At 63.6% G+C, this 15,418-nt stretch overlaps 4 protein-coding genes across 4 annotated transcripts; 2 read left to right on the top strand and 2 right to left on the bottom strand.

Annotated features, from left to right (window-relative positions):
• Positions 1 to 1,161: 1,161 nt before the first annotated feature.
• Positions 1,162 to 1,931, top strand: MNEG_0163 (hypothetical protein; the record flags this gene model as incomplete). The annotated part of the gene is made up of 3 exons (XM_014051370.1): positions 1,162 to 1,290; positions 1,435 to 1,566; positions 1,716 to 1,931. The coding sequence occupies 3 exons, from the start codon at positions 1,162 to 1,164 to the stop codon at positions 1,929 to 1,931; spliced, it is 477 nt and encodes a 158-aa protein (XP_013906824.1).
• A 434-nt stretch (positions 1,932 to 2,365) lies between these two features.
• Positions 2,366 to 4,471, bottom strand: MNEG_0162 (hypothetical protein; the record flags this gene model as incomplete). The annotated part of the gene is made up of 6 exons (XM_014051369.1): positions 2,366 to 2,563; positions 2,860 to 2,928; positions 3,393 to 3,587; positions 3,954 to 3,965; positions 4,157 to 4,221; positions 4,315 to 4,471. The coding sequence occupies 6 exons, from the start codon at positions 4,469 to 4,471 to the stop codon at positions 2,366 to 2,368; spliced, it is 696 nt and encodes a 231-aa protein (XP_013906823.1).
• A 3,323-nt stretch (positions 4,472 to 7,794) lies between these two features.
• On the bottom strand, positions 7,795 to 9,432 carry MNEG_0161 (hypothetical protein; the record flags this gene model as incomplete). The annotated part of the gene is made up of 3 exons (XM_014051368.1): positions 7,795 to 8,775; positions 9,033 to 9,115; positions 9,369 to 9,432. The coding sequence occupies 3 exons, from the start codon at positions 9,430 to 9,432 to the stop codon at positions 7,795 to 7,797; spliced, it is 1,128 nt and encodes a 375-aa protein (XP_013906822.1).
• A 1,762-nt stretch (positions 9,433 to 11,194) lies between these two features.
• Positions 11,195 to 15,133, top strand: MNEG_0160 (ribosomal RNA large subunit methyltransferase N; the record flags this gene model as incomplete). Its single annotated transcript, XM_014051367.1, has 8 exons — positions 11,195 to 11,263; positions 11,916 to 12,159; positions 12,309 to 12,475; positions 12,714 to 12,905; positions 13,202 to 13,334; positions 13,787 to 14,040; positions 14,466 to 14,552; positions 14,876 to 15,133. 8 exons carry the CDS (start codon positions 11,195 to 11,197, stop codon positions 15,131 to 15,133), a joined length of 1,404 nt encoding a protein of 467 aa, XP_013906821.1.
• Between the last annotated feature and the right edge of the window lie 285 nt (positions 15,134 to 15,418).

Here is a 15,418-nt window from a genome sequence, read left to right as displayed (position 1 = left end):
GTGCGAGGGGACAGCTGCAAAGAGCGGAAAGTTTGGAGAAAAGCGAGATGGTGGGTTCGTCAGCGGACCAGTGGATACATGTTTGCCACATGGGGCGTCCCAGCTGACTGGCGGCGCTCAAAGGCTGAATTCATGTATGTTGGTTGGTAACACATATGTATGTTGGTTGGTAACACATATGGTGCCCATAAAGCTCGGGCGAAGACACCAGCCAAGTGGTGGGCTGCTCAGTGCTGCCATACACGATACATGACGTCGATAAGTATTAATCCTCGGCTCATATTCGGCAAGTTGTTCGGCAGTTGCAACGCAGCTTGCCTAGCTGTGGCTCATACGGTGTATTGTGCCTGTCAGTGACTGGCTGACAGCTCGAGCTGCCCTGAAGTGATCTGAGCGCACATACTGCTCTTATCACTTAACAAAAATTGTATTGAATTAAAAAAGATCTATTACTGAGCGGCCCCGTAGAGTCTAAACTTTGACATGGCTCTGACCGAGTGATGATCCTCTGCAAACTATGGAAGGCACGCCTCTTGCACGCGTATGAGTAACCTTACAACCTGTACACACATAGAGGTGGCCGGTGATGCTGCTTGAGCCGGTTCTGGGTGACGAGGGCCGAGCTACGCTGATGAGCACCGTTGATGCTGCTGGCGTAAGCAACGGCGACGAGTGCGTGAAACCCGCGCTGGCCGCCAGGTGCGTACATGTTTTGGTAATAATTGATGCGTGAGGGATTCATGTGTATTTTCTGGCTCTCCTTATCAAGCGGCAGCTGGGGCGCTAGCATGCTTGCATTTCTTCGCACGCAGACTCGAAGCGCAGCTGGCTGCGCGCCTGCAGGCGGCGCGTACGCTGCCTGGCGGGACGGGCGGCGGCTATGGGGCCGCAGCAATGGTCCTCGACGCTCACCGCCAGGCAAGCTTTGGATTCTTGCACGCGGGGGTGGCTGCCTCGTGGAGCACGCCACAGGGGTTCCTCAGGGTGTGGCTGCCTCACAGGCCACACGAGCAGCCGGCCGACAGCTGTTGGCCGAGTGACCCTGCAGCAATCTCGTGCTTGCACACGGCCCGTTGCCGACTTCCCTGCAGACAAAAAGCTGTCTTCCCACCCACTCAACACATGCGCCCCCGTCAGGCGTTTGAGGGCTTCCTACAGGCCATGACAACCTATCGCCCCCTGCTGCTGCGAGTCAAAGCGGCTTACGACCCCGTGCTCAGGGACGCGGCCGCGTCAACCTATGACAACGTCCACCTGCGCGGAGAGCTTGCACGCGCACCCGCTGAGCTGGTGCGTGCGCACGAGCGGGTTGTGGCCCTCTCACCTGCCGCGAGCCGGTCGCTTGCGGCTTCCGAGGCCGGGGCCAGATTGCACATCTGCGGAGCGCCGCCGAACTCGAACGCCGTTTTGATGTGTGCTGTTTGCTGCGCGCAGGCCGTGGCGGTGGAGGAGGCGCACAACGCGGCGGAGGCGGTCGCGGCGGGCATGCTGCGGGAGCTGGAGGAGAAGCTGGCAAGCGCAGAGGCAGAAGCTGAAGAGGTCGGCAGCCGCGCGCTCGACACGCGGGTGCTTCAGGGCAGGAGCTGCAGGGGGGCTGGGGCGGAGGGACCAGGCCTGTGCGTCGCGTGTGCGGAGAGCTGCGTGGAAGCGGCAGGCGGGCTGCTGTCCTGTATACCGCGCCCGCCAATCCCGCCAAACCCTTGCGCTGCTCCCAGGCCGAGCGCGAGGCGCGTGACGCTGAAGACCAGCTGTCGCGGTTCCAGCGCAGCTCTGCCTCTGCGAGGCGCGAGGTGGAGCAGCTGACGGCCGCCAACCGCCGGGCCCAGGCGGAGCTGCTCGCGGCCAGCAGCTGGGCGCGGCTCAGGAGGCCCGTGGGCGCGGGCGCCGCGGCGCCCGCGCCCGTGCCGGCAGCAGGTGAACCTGGGGTTTGAGGCATGCCTTCGTTCTCAGGCCAAGCAAATTATCTGGGACATGTCAGACATGCTCTAATGTGCTTTGAAGTCTGCAGCGTCTCCCTTTGAAGTCTTTGACTTGATGAAACTGCCATACCAATGCTTGTTGATACGATTGATGTGTTCTTGATGCTTTCACATGCAGCCTGCAGTGAACATGACAGACAGATCAGAGATGACTGGTTTACAAAAATGTGCATACAGCAGTATGCGGACTAGGGCCCCAGCAAGCGCATCTGCCGTCTACCCCGTTAGCACACGGATCTGCACACACGCTGAGACGCGCCCCAGCCGTCTGGCAACCTGCGATGTGAGGGGCCGTCGTCGCCCCAGCCCCAAAACCCCAAAAAACAATGGTATGCGAGCCGACGGGCCCTGATCCGCGGCCAACAGCTGGCTGTCGCTGCCGCCGCTCACGCGTACTTGCTGTCCCCGATGATGTGGCCGCCGAAGAAGGGGGCCAGCTCCAGAACCACCTGCCCGTATTCCACGGGGTCGCCCTCGTTGAGGCAGAAGCGCGCGGCCTCGCCGGCCTGCGGCGCCTTGATCTCCACAAACGTGCCCAGCTGCTCGACGTACGCCACCGTCTGGCCCTTCTTCAGGGTGTCCCCCTGTGGGGCACGCATGTGCGCAATCACGTGGCCGAAAGGGAGAACGCATGTGGTCAAAAGGGAGGTTGCTGGTGCACAGCATCGGTGAGGTTATGAGCTGCCTAGGCCAGGGGCCGGATGCTGAATGTACGAGCTGCCCCGCCGGGGGGGGGGGTGCAGCAACGAGCCCTGTTACTGCAGGCGGCCCGGGCAGCCGGGGACCCCTTGCCAACCAAGTAGACAAGGTATCTACGCGTTTAGGGCAGGAGGCAGCTGGGGACCGTGCAGGCGGCGGCTGCGGGGGCGGGGCCACTCACGTCCTTGACCAAGTTGTCCTTGCCGACGCGCTTGTTGGCGGCGTACTTGCCGCGGCGGAAGACCCCCACCTGCGAGGCGCGCGGCGCAGAGGTTCAGGGGAGGGCGGTAGGGGTGTGTTTGCAGCGCTGCCAGGGGTCAGCCGCATGCCGCCGCTGCTGGCGGCGCATCACTGCCAGCGCGCAGCCGTCTGTCACTCTTGGCTGCTGCAGCTGCGGTTGCATTCGTCGTTGCCTGCAAAGAAGGAAGGGCCCACGCCTTGCAACTGCCCAGCCATGCGACCAGCGCTTGTCGACCTCAGCCGATTGCCCCACCAACCATACTGCTTCCACCACCTGCCCTGCCAATCCAGAGCCCCACACTCGTTTGGGGACACGTTTGCCAGCGTATGCCGCCGCAGCCACCAGCAGTCTCAACCATCACAATTGCCTCGTCTCCACACCAGCATCCCCCTCCTCGCACGACCGTCGCTCTCCAGTCTCCCTCAGACGGCGCAGCGCTGACAGAAAAAGCTGAGTACGGGGTGAAAACGCACCTTGGGTGACGTCACGTAAACCAGGGCCTCGTCCACGCTGTCCTCAGGGGACGCGCCCTCCAGGCCGCCAAACCCGCCGGCCGTGACCACCGTCACCGGCGCCGCGGCCGCCGCGGGCGCGGGCGCGGGCGCCGCCGCGGCGGCGGGCTCGGCGCCCTCCACACTGCGGCGGACCTTGAGCGCGAAGCCGCCGAGCTGCAGGGCGCCCGGGGGGATCAGAAGCGTTTGGCGATGGGGATGCCTTGGAGTGCTGCACAATGTCCATCGCTGGTGCCCAGAGGCCCGCGTCGACCAGCATGTGCTGTCGTGCTGCTGCTCGCGTTGTCTCAGGATATGCGCGTCTAGAAAGTCAGCTGGAGTGCAGGGACCTGCCCGCCGCCTGCAAGGACCTGCGCCTGGGTTTTAAGCCATCCCACACCCGCGCTGTGTGTGTAGCGGTGTGTAATGCAGGGCGCCGGCCATGCTGTGGCGGCGTGCGACGCGGGGGTGTTCAATACAGCGGGGTGCGATGCAGCGGCGCCCGCGCCCAAGGCACAGCTGCCAACTTCTCGCAAGCCCCACCTTGAGCTCCACCTGGGCGATGTCGGTCTCACCGCACAGTGTGTTCAAAAACGATTGGACCTGAAGCACCGTCATGGTGCAGATGGATGAGCGTGGGACCGATGTGGGGCGCTTTGGCGGGCCCACACAAGCTGCCATTGTCACTGCGTTTGTCCCGGCGGCCAGCCTGCAACCCGCCCCATGTCCGCGCCACCCCTGCGCACCTGCGCAGTGCTGACAGACACCTCAGGGCCATCAAGGAAATCCTCCTCGTCAGAGTCCTCCTCGTCTGCAGCACATTCACATGTTTGGCGTGCATCGCAGTCAGCACCGGGTGCGGGAATAGGGCGATGCTCCAACAGCCCTCCCATGCCAGACATACCCTTCTTCTTCTTCTTAGACTCAGATTTCGCGGCAGCCTCGGTCGTGGCGCGCAGCTGCACCCGTGCAGAGGGCCTGCTGACCCTGCAGAAAGCCGCTGCAGGCCGCTGCACCAGGCTGCGGCATTGCCGTACGCTGCTGCGAGTGAGTCCCAGCATTTTGATTGCTCCGGCCAGCTGAATGGGGTCGGCTCCTCGTTGTAGATGTAGTGAAACGCTCCTGTGCCTTGTCGACGATGCCAGGATTGATAAGAACACAGCAGTTCTAGTCAGAGGTGCTGTGATTGTTTATTGGAGGGAAGCAGTGCAGCTGGATCGCACCTGCCGCTGTATGTTGGCTGTGTCACCGCGGATTGATCTGGTGTGCCAAAAAATGCGGTTGCTCCTGTATGCATCAACGCAGGCCATGTTAATTTTAACAACAGTTGACCTGTAGCCAGTACTGAAAGACTCCACGTGCCGAACCACTCGTAGACCTTTATGCCGGTATTTGTTGAACCGCACCCTGTCATACTCAAGTAGAACCCATACTTGTCTTGCAAAGGTGCCTGTTTATCGGGGCTGAGTGGCTGACGCGGTCGCAGCGCTCAGCATCGCTGTCCTCATTCCTGAGACGCCGCAGCTGAAATTCAAAGTGCTGCCTGGTAGGCAGTCCAGGGCGTCCGACCGGCACAACAAGCGAGCGCTTGATTCAAGCAATCAGGACTAGTCAGAGTTCAAGGTGCAGCCTTCATTCACTTCATCAAACCAACCTATCTGTATCAGTGGAGGTCAAGCTTTCAGTCACTTGCGGCGGTAGCAAATGTAGGAGGTCGACCCTGCTGCCCCCTTATCCCCTTGGCTGTTGGCAGCTGCGACTGCAAAGACATCAAGTACCCCTCCACGGATGCAACCCGACCACAAAGCATATGATTCAAAGTGCCGCGGCTGGCACATGGCAATGTGTATGGCAGGCCCAGTGCAGGGTAAACGTCAGCGAGGGGCTGCTGCGTCGATGCGTGCACTGCCCGCCGGCACCCCGCATTTCTTCGCCCACTGCTGCTTTGCCTTGGCCCTGCCCACTTGTCGCCCCATACTGCAGTCGCCATGATCCCCCACATGTATCTGGCACTGATGACATGATTCAGACTGGTGCGCAAAGCCTGTCCATGATGCACGCTATTGAGCTTTGTGGGGGATGTGGCGCTAGCGTGCATGCGTGCATGCGCCGCAGCTACGAGTATAAACCGAGGCAGCCTCTCATCTTGTATGACTCCTGTGGTTTAGGCAACATTGCATATGCACGGCAGTGGGGTGCAAGTGTGCCAGGTCAGGAAGACAGATCACAGGTCGCACTGTGTGACCTGCGGCGTGCAATGCCGTATTCCACACTCCCTCGGCCTCGCACCTTGACAGGCCCCACGGCGCTGAAGCCGCCCATGTCAGAGCTGCGCCTGGCGTCGAACCTCTGGGGGGACGTCGCCATGAGAAGCTGCGCTCTGTCCGACCCTGCATCCGACGCGCACAGGCTGGCGCCCCGGTTGCTGCATGCAGCGGCAGCATTGGCTGAGTAAGAGCGGCGCCACGCCTCAGACTTTGCGTAGAGCTGCTTCAACGCCTCAGCCGCGTTGCTGGCACCCGCGAGCGCTTCCGTCATCGTCCCTTTCCAGGCCCTGCCCGCTGCATCGCGCCAGGCACAGCACAAATATATATACCAATGATGGTAATAGCACCCCAGGTGCGAGCGCCATGGCCCGCAGATCGGGCCGGCTGCTGCGTGGTGCCACCAGTGGTCTTGCAGATTAGGAGCGACAATGGTGCAGGCAAGCGCGGTAGGAGATTTTCGCAGACTCAAGGTACTATTGCAGGGCGTGCTGGATCCCCATCGAACGGAATCGCAGTTTTAGTGGCCGCCAGGCAAACTATTACTGTAGGGTTACACCGACAACAGTACACGACACGGTTCACAGAAAACTTGCGCGTGTGCGATCTAGTCACGCCAGACTGTGAGGATGGCTCCTGAGATCTGCCACAGGACCAGATCGGCAGCAACGACCTACGCCACCGTGGTTGCCATACAGTACAGCCACGCCGCGAGGTGAGTTGCTGCCCCACAGAGCACATATGATATACAATTCTATAACAGCATGCATAAGGGCCTACAATTTGTCTGACAAATTGTCCCGTGACATGGGGTAGCGCGGCTGAACTGTGTCGTTCTGATACTATCATACTAGATACACCACACCCCATGGGCGCCCTTACGACACAGCCAAAATTGGTGTGTATCAGCCCTCTCTCCCTTCTCAAACAGATACAATATCAACTGTGTTCCTATGATCCTGCCTTCTTGAACAAGTAAAAATGCAGGGAACGTAGCACTGAGATGCACGCCTGTACGGACAGTGTAGGCCCCAGCTGCAGCCGCCCAAAACACGAGGCGCCAAAGCAGGGATTCTTGAAGAAAGAGTGGCCAGACGTCATGATGTTACAGGCTTTGATTGCAGGCTTGAAATGCAGATGGATGGGGGTGTAGGAGGCATGATAAACCGGCTATTATCAAACCGGATGCCATTCCTCAGCAAAGTGTGGGCCTGAAGAGTGGCATGGATTTTTAGAAGGCCCAAGAAAAATCCAGGGAGACAGCAAGAAAACAATCATGTCCAATGTTTGTCATTGCTGTGTTCGCGCTTTGTTTTGAGGCCAGTACTGCTGGGCAGAGCCCGATGGCAGAATTTGGCAGCTCTCCATGCGTCACACTGATGGTGCGGCAGCAGACCCAGGCGGCAGCTACGCTTGACAGCGTCGCCAGCAAAGCTTCAGCCACCGCGTTGTATTGTGGATTGCGAACGAGCACCCAGCGGTGCATGCGCCTGTCCAGGCTGTGCACCCTCTCCTGGCTGCAACAATAGCTTGGTTGAACAATGTGTGGCACAATGAAGGCGCCGATTCACTGCAACAATACAAGCACAACAAAAATTTCGCAGACACAAACGCAGTGCTGGCAACCAGTGCAGCAAACTGACCTTGCAACGGCAGTGTTGCAGCCGCAGTGAGTGTAAAGGGCCGTGCGATGCCTGCTGTGTACTTGTCTGCAGGAGCCCGCACACCAACGAGCTGTTCGCACAGCGCCATGCACCTGTCCCTGGGCGCTCGCACCAGGGCAGGCAGGTTGCTCAGGTGTACGACCACGCGGGCGCAAGCACACGCCACGCCCAAGCAGTGGGCTGGTAGAGAGTGTATGCATACGTGCAAGTGTACATACACACACACACGCGCACACACACACACACGCGCGCGCGCGAGCACGCGCAAGGGCACAATGAGGCGCAGTCACTCTTGTGCGTGCCACTGGCCACAAGTGGCACGCACACGCAGCAGCTCTGGGGCCGATGTTGCAGGCCGCTGCGCATGTGACAACTGCCCTTCGATGCGTCTCAACACAAATAATTGACAACAACTTGACATGTTCATCCTCTTATAGAAGGAAAATTGGGTCCCAGTCAAAATGTGCTCGACACCACCCGTTGTGCCCAGACGCCCTCACCCCCTGGGGCCACGGCAGCAGCTGCGCTTTGCGCGAGCGCAGCGTGATACAGCGCCGCACATTGCTGTGCTGGCCCCACTGCGCGTGCTGCCATAGGGTTGACGGCCGGGGCGCGCAGGCCCAGCACATGGGGGCCCCCGGTGGTGATGGTGTAGCCGTGCTGCAGCCGCGTCGGGGCCGAGCTGGCGCGCGCCATGGCCAGCGGCAGCAGCGTTGCAGCGGCGCTGCCGGCCCCCGCATGGCCATGCCCGCAGCCTGCCACCGCCTCTGACATGCTGCGGCCCATCGCTGATGCCGCTGTGGCGCCGCAGCCAAAGCTGGGCGGCAGCTGCTGCTGCGATGCGCGGCGCGTCTTGAGGCGCGGCAGGTTGAGCTGCGGCAGCTGCAGGCTGACAGCACCAAAGGGGCTCTCAGCTGCTGTCGACGCCGATGCAACCGGCTGGGCGACATGCGCCGCTGCGGCATCCTGCGACTGCACCAGGGTGGCTGCAGATGAAGCAACGGCCGTGGTGGGTCCGGCTGCCGCTGTCATGGGTGCCACCTTGGGCGCCGCACGCGGGCCAGCCGCCCCGCGCAGGTCCACCATAACGACAGTGATGTTGTCAGTGCTGCCGCGCGCCATCGCAAGCTTGGTCAGCGCCCTCGGCACGACCAGCGCGGCCGCGTCGCGCGTCAGCGCCGCGTCCTCTGCGCGCGCGAGAGCGCGGCGCGCGACTGCGGCGGCCTCGTCCGCGGCGACGCAGTTCCAGAGGCCGTCGGTGGCGAGAATCAGGAACTCGTCTTCGGCGCTGCGGCGGACTGCGGCGACCTCGGGCTCGGCTATGACGCCGTGCGGCCGCAGGAAGTGGTCCCCAATGGCGCGCGTCATGGCGAGTGCGCCCATCACGCGGAGGCCGTTTTGCCAGACGATCCTGCCTCCGGCGCGCTTGACGCGTTCCTGTGGGGACAATCAAAACGAGCCGAGGGGCAAGGGGTGCGAGCGTGGTGAGGAGAGGAAGGGGGTGAAGGAGGAGGGGTGGGGTTGCATTGTGGCGTTGGTGGGAGCCGCGTGCTCCATGCGGCTCCAGCCTGCTGCATGCGGCTGCTATCAAATGCAAGCAGCGCCACGCAGCGCTATGCGGTGCCACGCAGCGACGGCAGGCGGCCTCGGATCTGGTGGCGCTCAAGCGCGCCGCAACGCACAGCAACCCGCACCTGCTCGTCGTGCCGTGAGGGTGAGTGGTCCACAGTCAGCGGCTCGGCCCCGTGGGAGCGCACCAAGACGATCCGACTGTCACCTGCCAGGGGTATTAGGAGGAAGCGAAGGCGAGATTAAGGACAGGCATCGGCCAGCGGCCAGGGGTGGCTTGAGGCTTCGCAACCCAGGTCAAAAGAGGGGGACAGGCAGGGGTGGGTGGCGGGACGGTCCAGGCACGGCCTGTGCAGGCATCGGCAAGCATCCTTGAGGCGTGGGGCTGCCGCTGATGAATCTTGCCACGGATAATGAGGTGGGGGCCCTGTCAGGGGCTGTGCGCGCCCCCTGGGCCTCACCACAGTTGGCGGTGTACAGCCAGTCCCGCGTAATCACCACCACTGATGCTGTTGACCCGCACATGTGCGACTGCTGTGGGTGGCTGCGTGCCAGCTCCTCGTCCACATCCGCAAAGGCGGCGCGCAGGCCTGATGCGACGGCCGTGCCGCCAGCTGCGACGGCAGCTTCGGCCGCGCGGCTGGGGAGGTGGCGGGAGCAGAATTCCGATACGAACGAGCTGCCGTGGCCATCAAAAACACCGTATGCGGCTGCGCCATCGCATACATGACGGCTGTGCGTGTCCTCCTGGTAGGGCCGGCCGCCCTGTTCAGCACACACAGCGTGCACAAAGCTGTCGCCGGCCTCCATGCAGCTGCCCATGGAGGTGCATGGGGCGGCGCCAGTGCTGGGGCGGGGCAGGCTGGTCGCTGTGGCCAGCGTCGAGGCATCAAATTGAGTCTCGTCGGACCTTGCTTCTCCGCTGGAAGTGGGTGACTCTGCCACGCTTCGCCTTTTGCTGCCAGCGCTCTGCAACTGCACCTCAGCGTCGTCTGCGGAACGCTTCACCATTTTATCAGCCTTTGGAGCATTTATTGCCCGTTACCACTGCTCCACTGGTCCCGTGAGCTGGTTCGGGCCCCAAGGCGGATAGCTGCTGTCTGGAGTTCGAGCTGGCTGATGAAGGTTGACGGGCATGGGCAAGCTGGTATGGCGCTATGATTACAAAATCATAATGTATTGATCACCCATGGACGGCGTATGGATCTAAGGGGGGCGGTAACCTGGGGTGGGTGCCTGCACGTTGGCGCGGCAGCTCCCAGCCGCTGGTGACTTCCGGCCGATGGAGCCGGTCGCGGCTGACTGCATGGCCCAAAATCAGCCCGGGATCTGCATTGGAAGGGGAAATTTTTGGTTTGCAATTAATTCCAGCACATCTTCGGCCGATGGCATGTCGTGTTCGGAGGCAGGAGCAAGCTCCGTTGACAGCGAGGCGGCGCGCTGGCGTAGTGCCGCCACCACCAGGGATGCGCGCTGAGGAGCCCTGCGCGTTGGGTCCCGCCACGTTGCGGTTGGTTGCACTTTTGCAGCAGAATGCTCAGAGTCATGTTTGGCACCAGCACATCTGCTCTACTGCATACGTGAGTTTGCAACCACCGCACGCACACGCGTGAGCTGGCCCCTGCCCAAAGCAGAGCCGAGGGAACCTATGCAGGTGGCTTACGAGTGTGCGCCCGCAGCCCCAGCTGGCTGTGCGCCCCGCTTCTGAAAGTCGCCAGGTGCGGCCATGGTGGACCAGCCCGAACAGCACCGCTGCAGGTCCTCTGCCAAGTAAATGACCTGGCACAACGGCATTGTGTGCACAGCAGGGGCGAGGGTTGCTCAGGCTGAGACACACCTGTTGATGACTTTCTCCGACAGTACCCAAAGGAGTTGGTTTTGTGTGCATGCCAGAACTGCTCGACATATCAGCAATCTCAGAGCCCTGCTCTGCGCACCCGTGCCTCCGTTTTCAACGCCAGCCCCTGCAAAATTGCCCTCAGCGTGCTGCTACGGCCCTCCAGAAGGTGCACCACGCAGCCCGGAAGCACCAGCAGTAGGCCCATCACAGATCCTTGCCCCTCGGCAGCGAGCTGCCGGTGCACCAGCTTGGCATGGACGCTCTCCTGAACTGCACCGCTCGGGCTCCCCGACGCCACGTACACCAGCCGGCTGACCCTGTGCGCCGCTCGCTTAGCTTGGGCAGCGACCATGATGTCGAGCAACGTTTCTGCAACCAGCTGGTCTTGCCTTGTGTCTCCCAGGAGCGCGGCACTGGTTGCCGCCGCTGCACCAGCAGCCATGGTCAATGCTTGGTGCGCAGCGTGGTAGCAGCACCGTGGACCAGTCTTTCCTTTGCAGTCCGCAGCTGCAGGACGTAAGAATCCAAAAATTCATGCTCGGATTAATGATATCAGAAAGAGTGTTCTGCTGATGCTTTTTGCGTTCGCACATGTCACTCCAGTGCCGAATACAGTACGCAAGCTGGGCCGACATCTGCGCTGTGGATGTGAATTTGTGTATCTTGGTCTGATTATCGGCATTGCGTCATACGGTGTGCAGATCAGTGCGTACGGCGCGCCACTTTATCAGCAAACATGCTTGCCGGCCGTGTCCTGAGAGCGGCTCGCACGCCATATGTGGCATGGAATATGCCGTGCGTACTTACGTCACGACTGGAGTGCCTGCGCCACATCGTCGTTGCCGCAGCGACGCCTCGCAGTGAAGGCGGCGGCGGCAGGGGCGGCAGGGGCAGGGGAAGCAGCGCCGGTGCTGGCGGCCGTGGCATGCACAGCCGCCCAGGCAGCAGCAGCGGTGGCTCGAGGAGCCAGGCGCCATCATACATAGACAACCCAAACGACCGGGGCAGCAGCAGCACCAGCAGGAGCAAAGAAGCAAGTTGGGAGCGCGAGGCCAGCCGGCCTCCTGCACGCCGAGATGGCCCCAGACCCGATAATGAGCAGCGCGCCTCAGCACGCACAGCCCTGCGGACGCGCTCCGCCCCCGCCGCGATTCCTGCGCCCCCCCAGCGGCAGCAGCAGCAGCAGCAGCAGCAGCAGCAGCAGCAGCAAAACCAGCGGCGCGCTCGCGTTGCTGACGACGACGACGTCGACGGCGCAGCGACTGCGGACGGCGTACCGCAGGCGACGTTTGTGCCGCGAGACCCGCGCGTGCGGGACGGGCCCTGGTCCAAGATCGACGCCTCACTCGTGACGGCGGCACAGGCCGACGCGGCCACGGCGGCACGGCGCGATGTTACTCCCACCGCCGAAGGTGGGTAGCGCCGGAAATCTCTCAGCTGCCGCAGCCGCCGCCACACCGCCCCAAGGTCGCGTCCCGACCCCCAGGCGCCGCCAGCGCCGCGCCCCCGCCCACCCGTCCCCATCCCCCGCCCTCTGGCCGCTTGGCGGCCCCACCCGCAGGCGCTGTACTGCTGGGGCAGTCGGTTGAGGAGCTGCGGGAGCTGGTGAAGGGCCTGGGCCACGAGGCTTACAGGGGCCAGCAGATGTACGAACAGCTGATGCTGTCGGCGCGCGACCCGACGGCAAAGGGCGCGCACAGCATCGCGGACCTGCGCACGCTGCCGCCGGTGCGCCCGCCCCGCCTGGTGTTGGTGGGGCGGCCCGGGTGGGGCTGGCGGCACAGGAAGCTGCCGCGCACGGCGCACGCCTGGAGGCCAGTGGCGTTTCGGGGTGGGCGGCTGCAAAGGCGGGCGAGCAGTCACGCACCCCAGGGCACCGCATCGGCAGCCCCGCCCTGCCTGGGGCCCTTAGCCACATGCTCTCTCACCGAGACTCCATCCACATCGCGTCCTGTTGCGCCCGCAGAAGCTGCGGGAGCAGCTCGAGGTGCTGGGTTTCAAAACCGGCCGCTCGGCGGTGCACCACTCTGTCTCGTCGCCCTGCGGCACCCGCAAGCTGCTGCTGCAGCTGTCCGAGGGGCGGCTCATCGAGGCAGTGGGCATTCCGCTGGACAAGGGGTCCAGCGGGTCCAGGCTGACTGTGTGCGTGTCTTCGCAGGTGCGCGCCGCGGGCTGCAGCGCAGGTGCACAGGCCGGGGGGAGGAGAGGGGGGGGGGCGTTGAGACTGGTGCACTCCAAGGGCGCACGCCCGCGCGGAGGCTGGGGCTGCGGCCGGCTTCGTGGGGGTCGAGGGCGCCGGGGCAGTGAGTGCCGCCGGCGAAGTCTGCGCCGCGCCCGTGCCTCAAGCACGCTGGTCCTCGCCTGTGCGCGAGCCGCGCCCCGTCGGCGGCGCGTCCCAAGCCATGGCCGCCCCCACGTGCGCGCGCCGCCCCGCGTCCGCCCCGCTCCCGTCAGGTCGGCTGCCCGATGCGCTGCACCTTCTGCGCGACCGGCAAGGGCGGCTTTGCGCGCAACCTGAGGGCCCACGAGATTCTGGACCAGGTCATGACGCTGCAGGAGGTGTACGGGCGGCGCGTCACAAACGTCGGTGAGCGTTGAGGGCCGATGGCGGGGAGGGGGGGCCGGGGGCGGGAGGCACCAGCCCCCCCCCGGTAGCAGGTGTTGGTGGGTGGGTGGCTGGTGGGGGACGCGGCCTGGCGAGCGGATGGCTGGGCGGCAGGAGCTTGGCGGGCGTAGGCGGACGCGTGTGAAGCGGGGGAACACGTTGGGCTGGGTGACGCCGTGATGACCTGCTCGTGAAATGGTCAGCCGCCTACCCGTGCAGAGTACCTTTCAATGGGTCCCCGACCGTGCACACGGTTACCCACGAATCCAACCACACCCATGCCCTACCCTCAGCGCGCACGCGCGCGCACACATACACACACACACGCGCGCGCACGTGCGTGCGCACTCACACATGCGAACAACACACACCACACACACACATACACACACACACACAAACACACACACATACGCTTGCATTCTCGAACACAGTGTTTATGGGGATGGGCGAGCCCCTGCTGAACCTGCCAGCCGTGTCAGCTGCCTACCAGCTGCTCCACGAAGGCCTCGGCCTGTCCGGCCGCGCCATCACCGTGTCGACTGTGGGCGTCCCCAACGCCATCCGCAAGCTGGCGGCCTTGAAGCTCCCGGTGACGCTGGCGGTGTCCATCCACGCGCCCAACCAGGCGCTGAGGGAGCGGCTGATCCCCAGCGCCAAGGTCTACCCGATTGAGGCGCTGATGCAGGTGGGCGGCCGGATGGGTTACGCGTGGCGGGTTTTGAGCTGGCAGGGTCGAGGGTTCAGGGGAGAGGGGAGAAGGGAGAGGGTGGCGGGCGGGCGCTGCAGCTGGGTGGATGCCAAGGATGGCAGGGCATCAGAGTCGGTGGGTGCGGGGGATAGGCGGGCCAATCCGATGCCGGTGGCTGGAGGTGGGGATAAAGCGCTCTTTCTGGTTGCCGCGCGTATCCTCAACGGCTTTGGAATAGGGGCAGGGCTGAGTCAACACAGCGTGAGCTGAGCTCTGGGTACCCCAGGTAGGACCACCTCCGCGCAGATCACTCCCGTGCCCCACCTCCCTGCCTCCCCTCACGTACGACCACTGCCGTGCCTTCCTCATCGCCCCGCTGCACCACTCACACCCTCACACGCAAAACACCTCCACTCATGCAGGACTGTGTCGCCTACTTTGCCGCCACGCGGCGCCGCCTGACGTTCGAGTACACACTCATGGCGGGCGTCAACGATCAGCCGCAGCACGTGAGCGGGGAAGGGGCTCTGCGATGCCGACCATCAGGGACCCGCTGCCTGTTGCCCTGGAAGCGCTGCGGGGCCCAGCCAGGGTGGGAGCCCTGTTCTGGTTGGGGACGCTTGGGCATGCGGGGTGCTCGGCGCGGGTTGACCGCGCTGCCCCCTTGTGCGGTTGGCGGGAGAGGCCGCGGCCCCAGGTTCACCGCCCCAAGGCAGGGGACCCTCCCGCGCGGCCGCACCCCCCGCACCACATCCCCCGCCGGATCGCCGACAACGCACGCCCGCGCGCCCTCGCACCCCTCGCGCGTGCACGCTCCGCCGCGGCTCCGCAGGCGCGCGAGCTTGCGGCGCTGCTGCGGTCGCACAACATGGCGGCGCATGTCAACGTGATCCCCTGGAACCCCGTGGACGAGTCGGAGTACAAGCGGCCGACCAACGCGGCGGTTGCGGCCTTCAGGGGCGTCCTGGAGAAGGCCGGCGTGGAGACGACGCTGCGGGTGACGCGCGGCCTGGAGGCGGCGGCGGCGTGCGGGCAGCTGCGCAACTCGTTTCAAAAGCAGGCAGTGCCGGAGCCGCAGCCGCTGCGCTGACTGACAGACCTGGGCAGTGTGCTGTGGGAAAACGTTGCAAGTATCCAGGCCATGACTCACTCCAACCCCAAGGTTGCTGAGGCCATGAAAGCCTGCATGCCAAATCGCAAGGCCTGGTCGCCGCCACAAGCACTTGCTAGCTGTGCATCCACACCCTGATCATCCCACTCGACCCCATTGTGTAAGCCCAGCTAGGTCAGGCTGACCGGCAACCTGACCCGACAAATCCTGCAGTCTCCAAGCGCAGCAGTTGATCCTGGCTGTCCACCAGCTGGATTAGGGCTC

Source organism: Monoraphidium neglectum, assembly GCF_000611645.1.
Source record: "Monoraphidium neglectum strain SAG 48.87 unplaced genomic scaffold scaffold00010, whole genome shotgun sequence".
NCBI classification, from domain to species: Eukaryota; Viridiplantae; Chlorophyta; class Chlorophyceae; order Sphaeropleales; family Selenastraceae; genus Monoraphidium; species Monoraphidium neglectum.
Note: the sequence above shows the minus strand (reverse complement) of the source record. Positions and strands in the feature narration are given on the sequence as shown.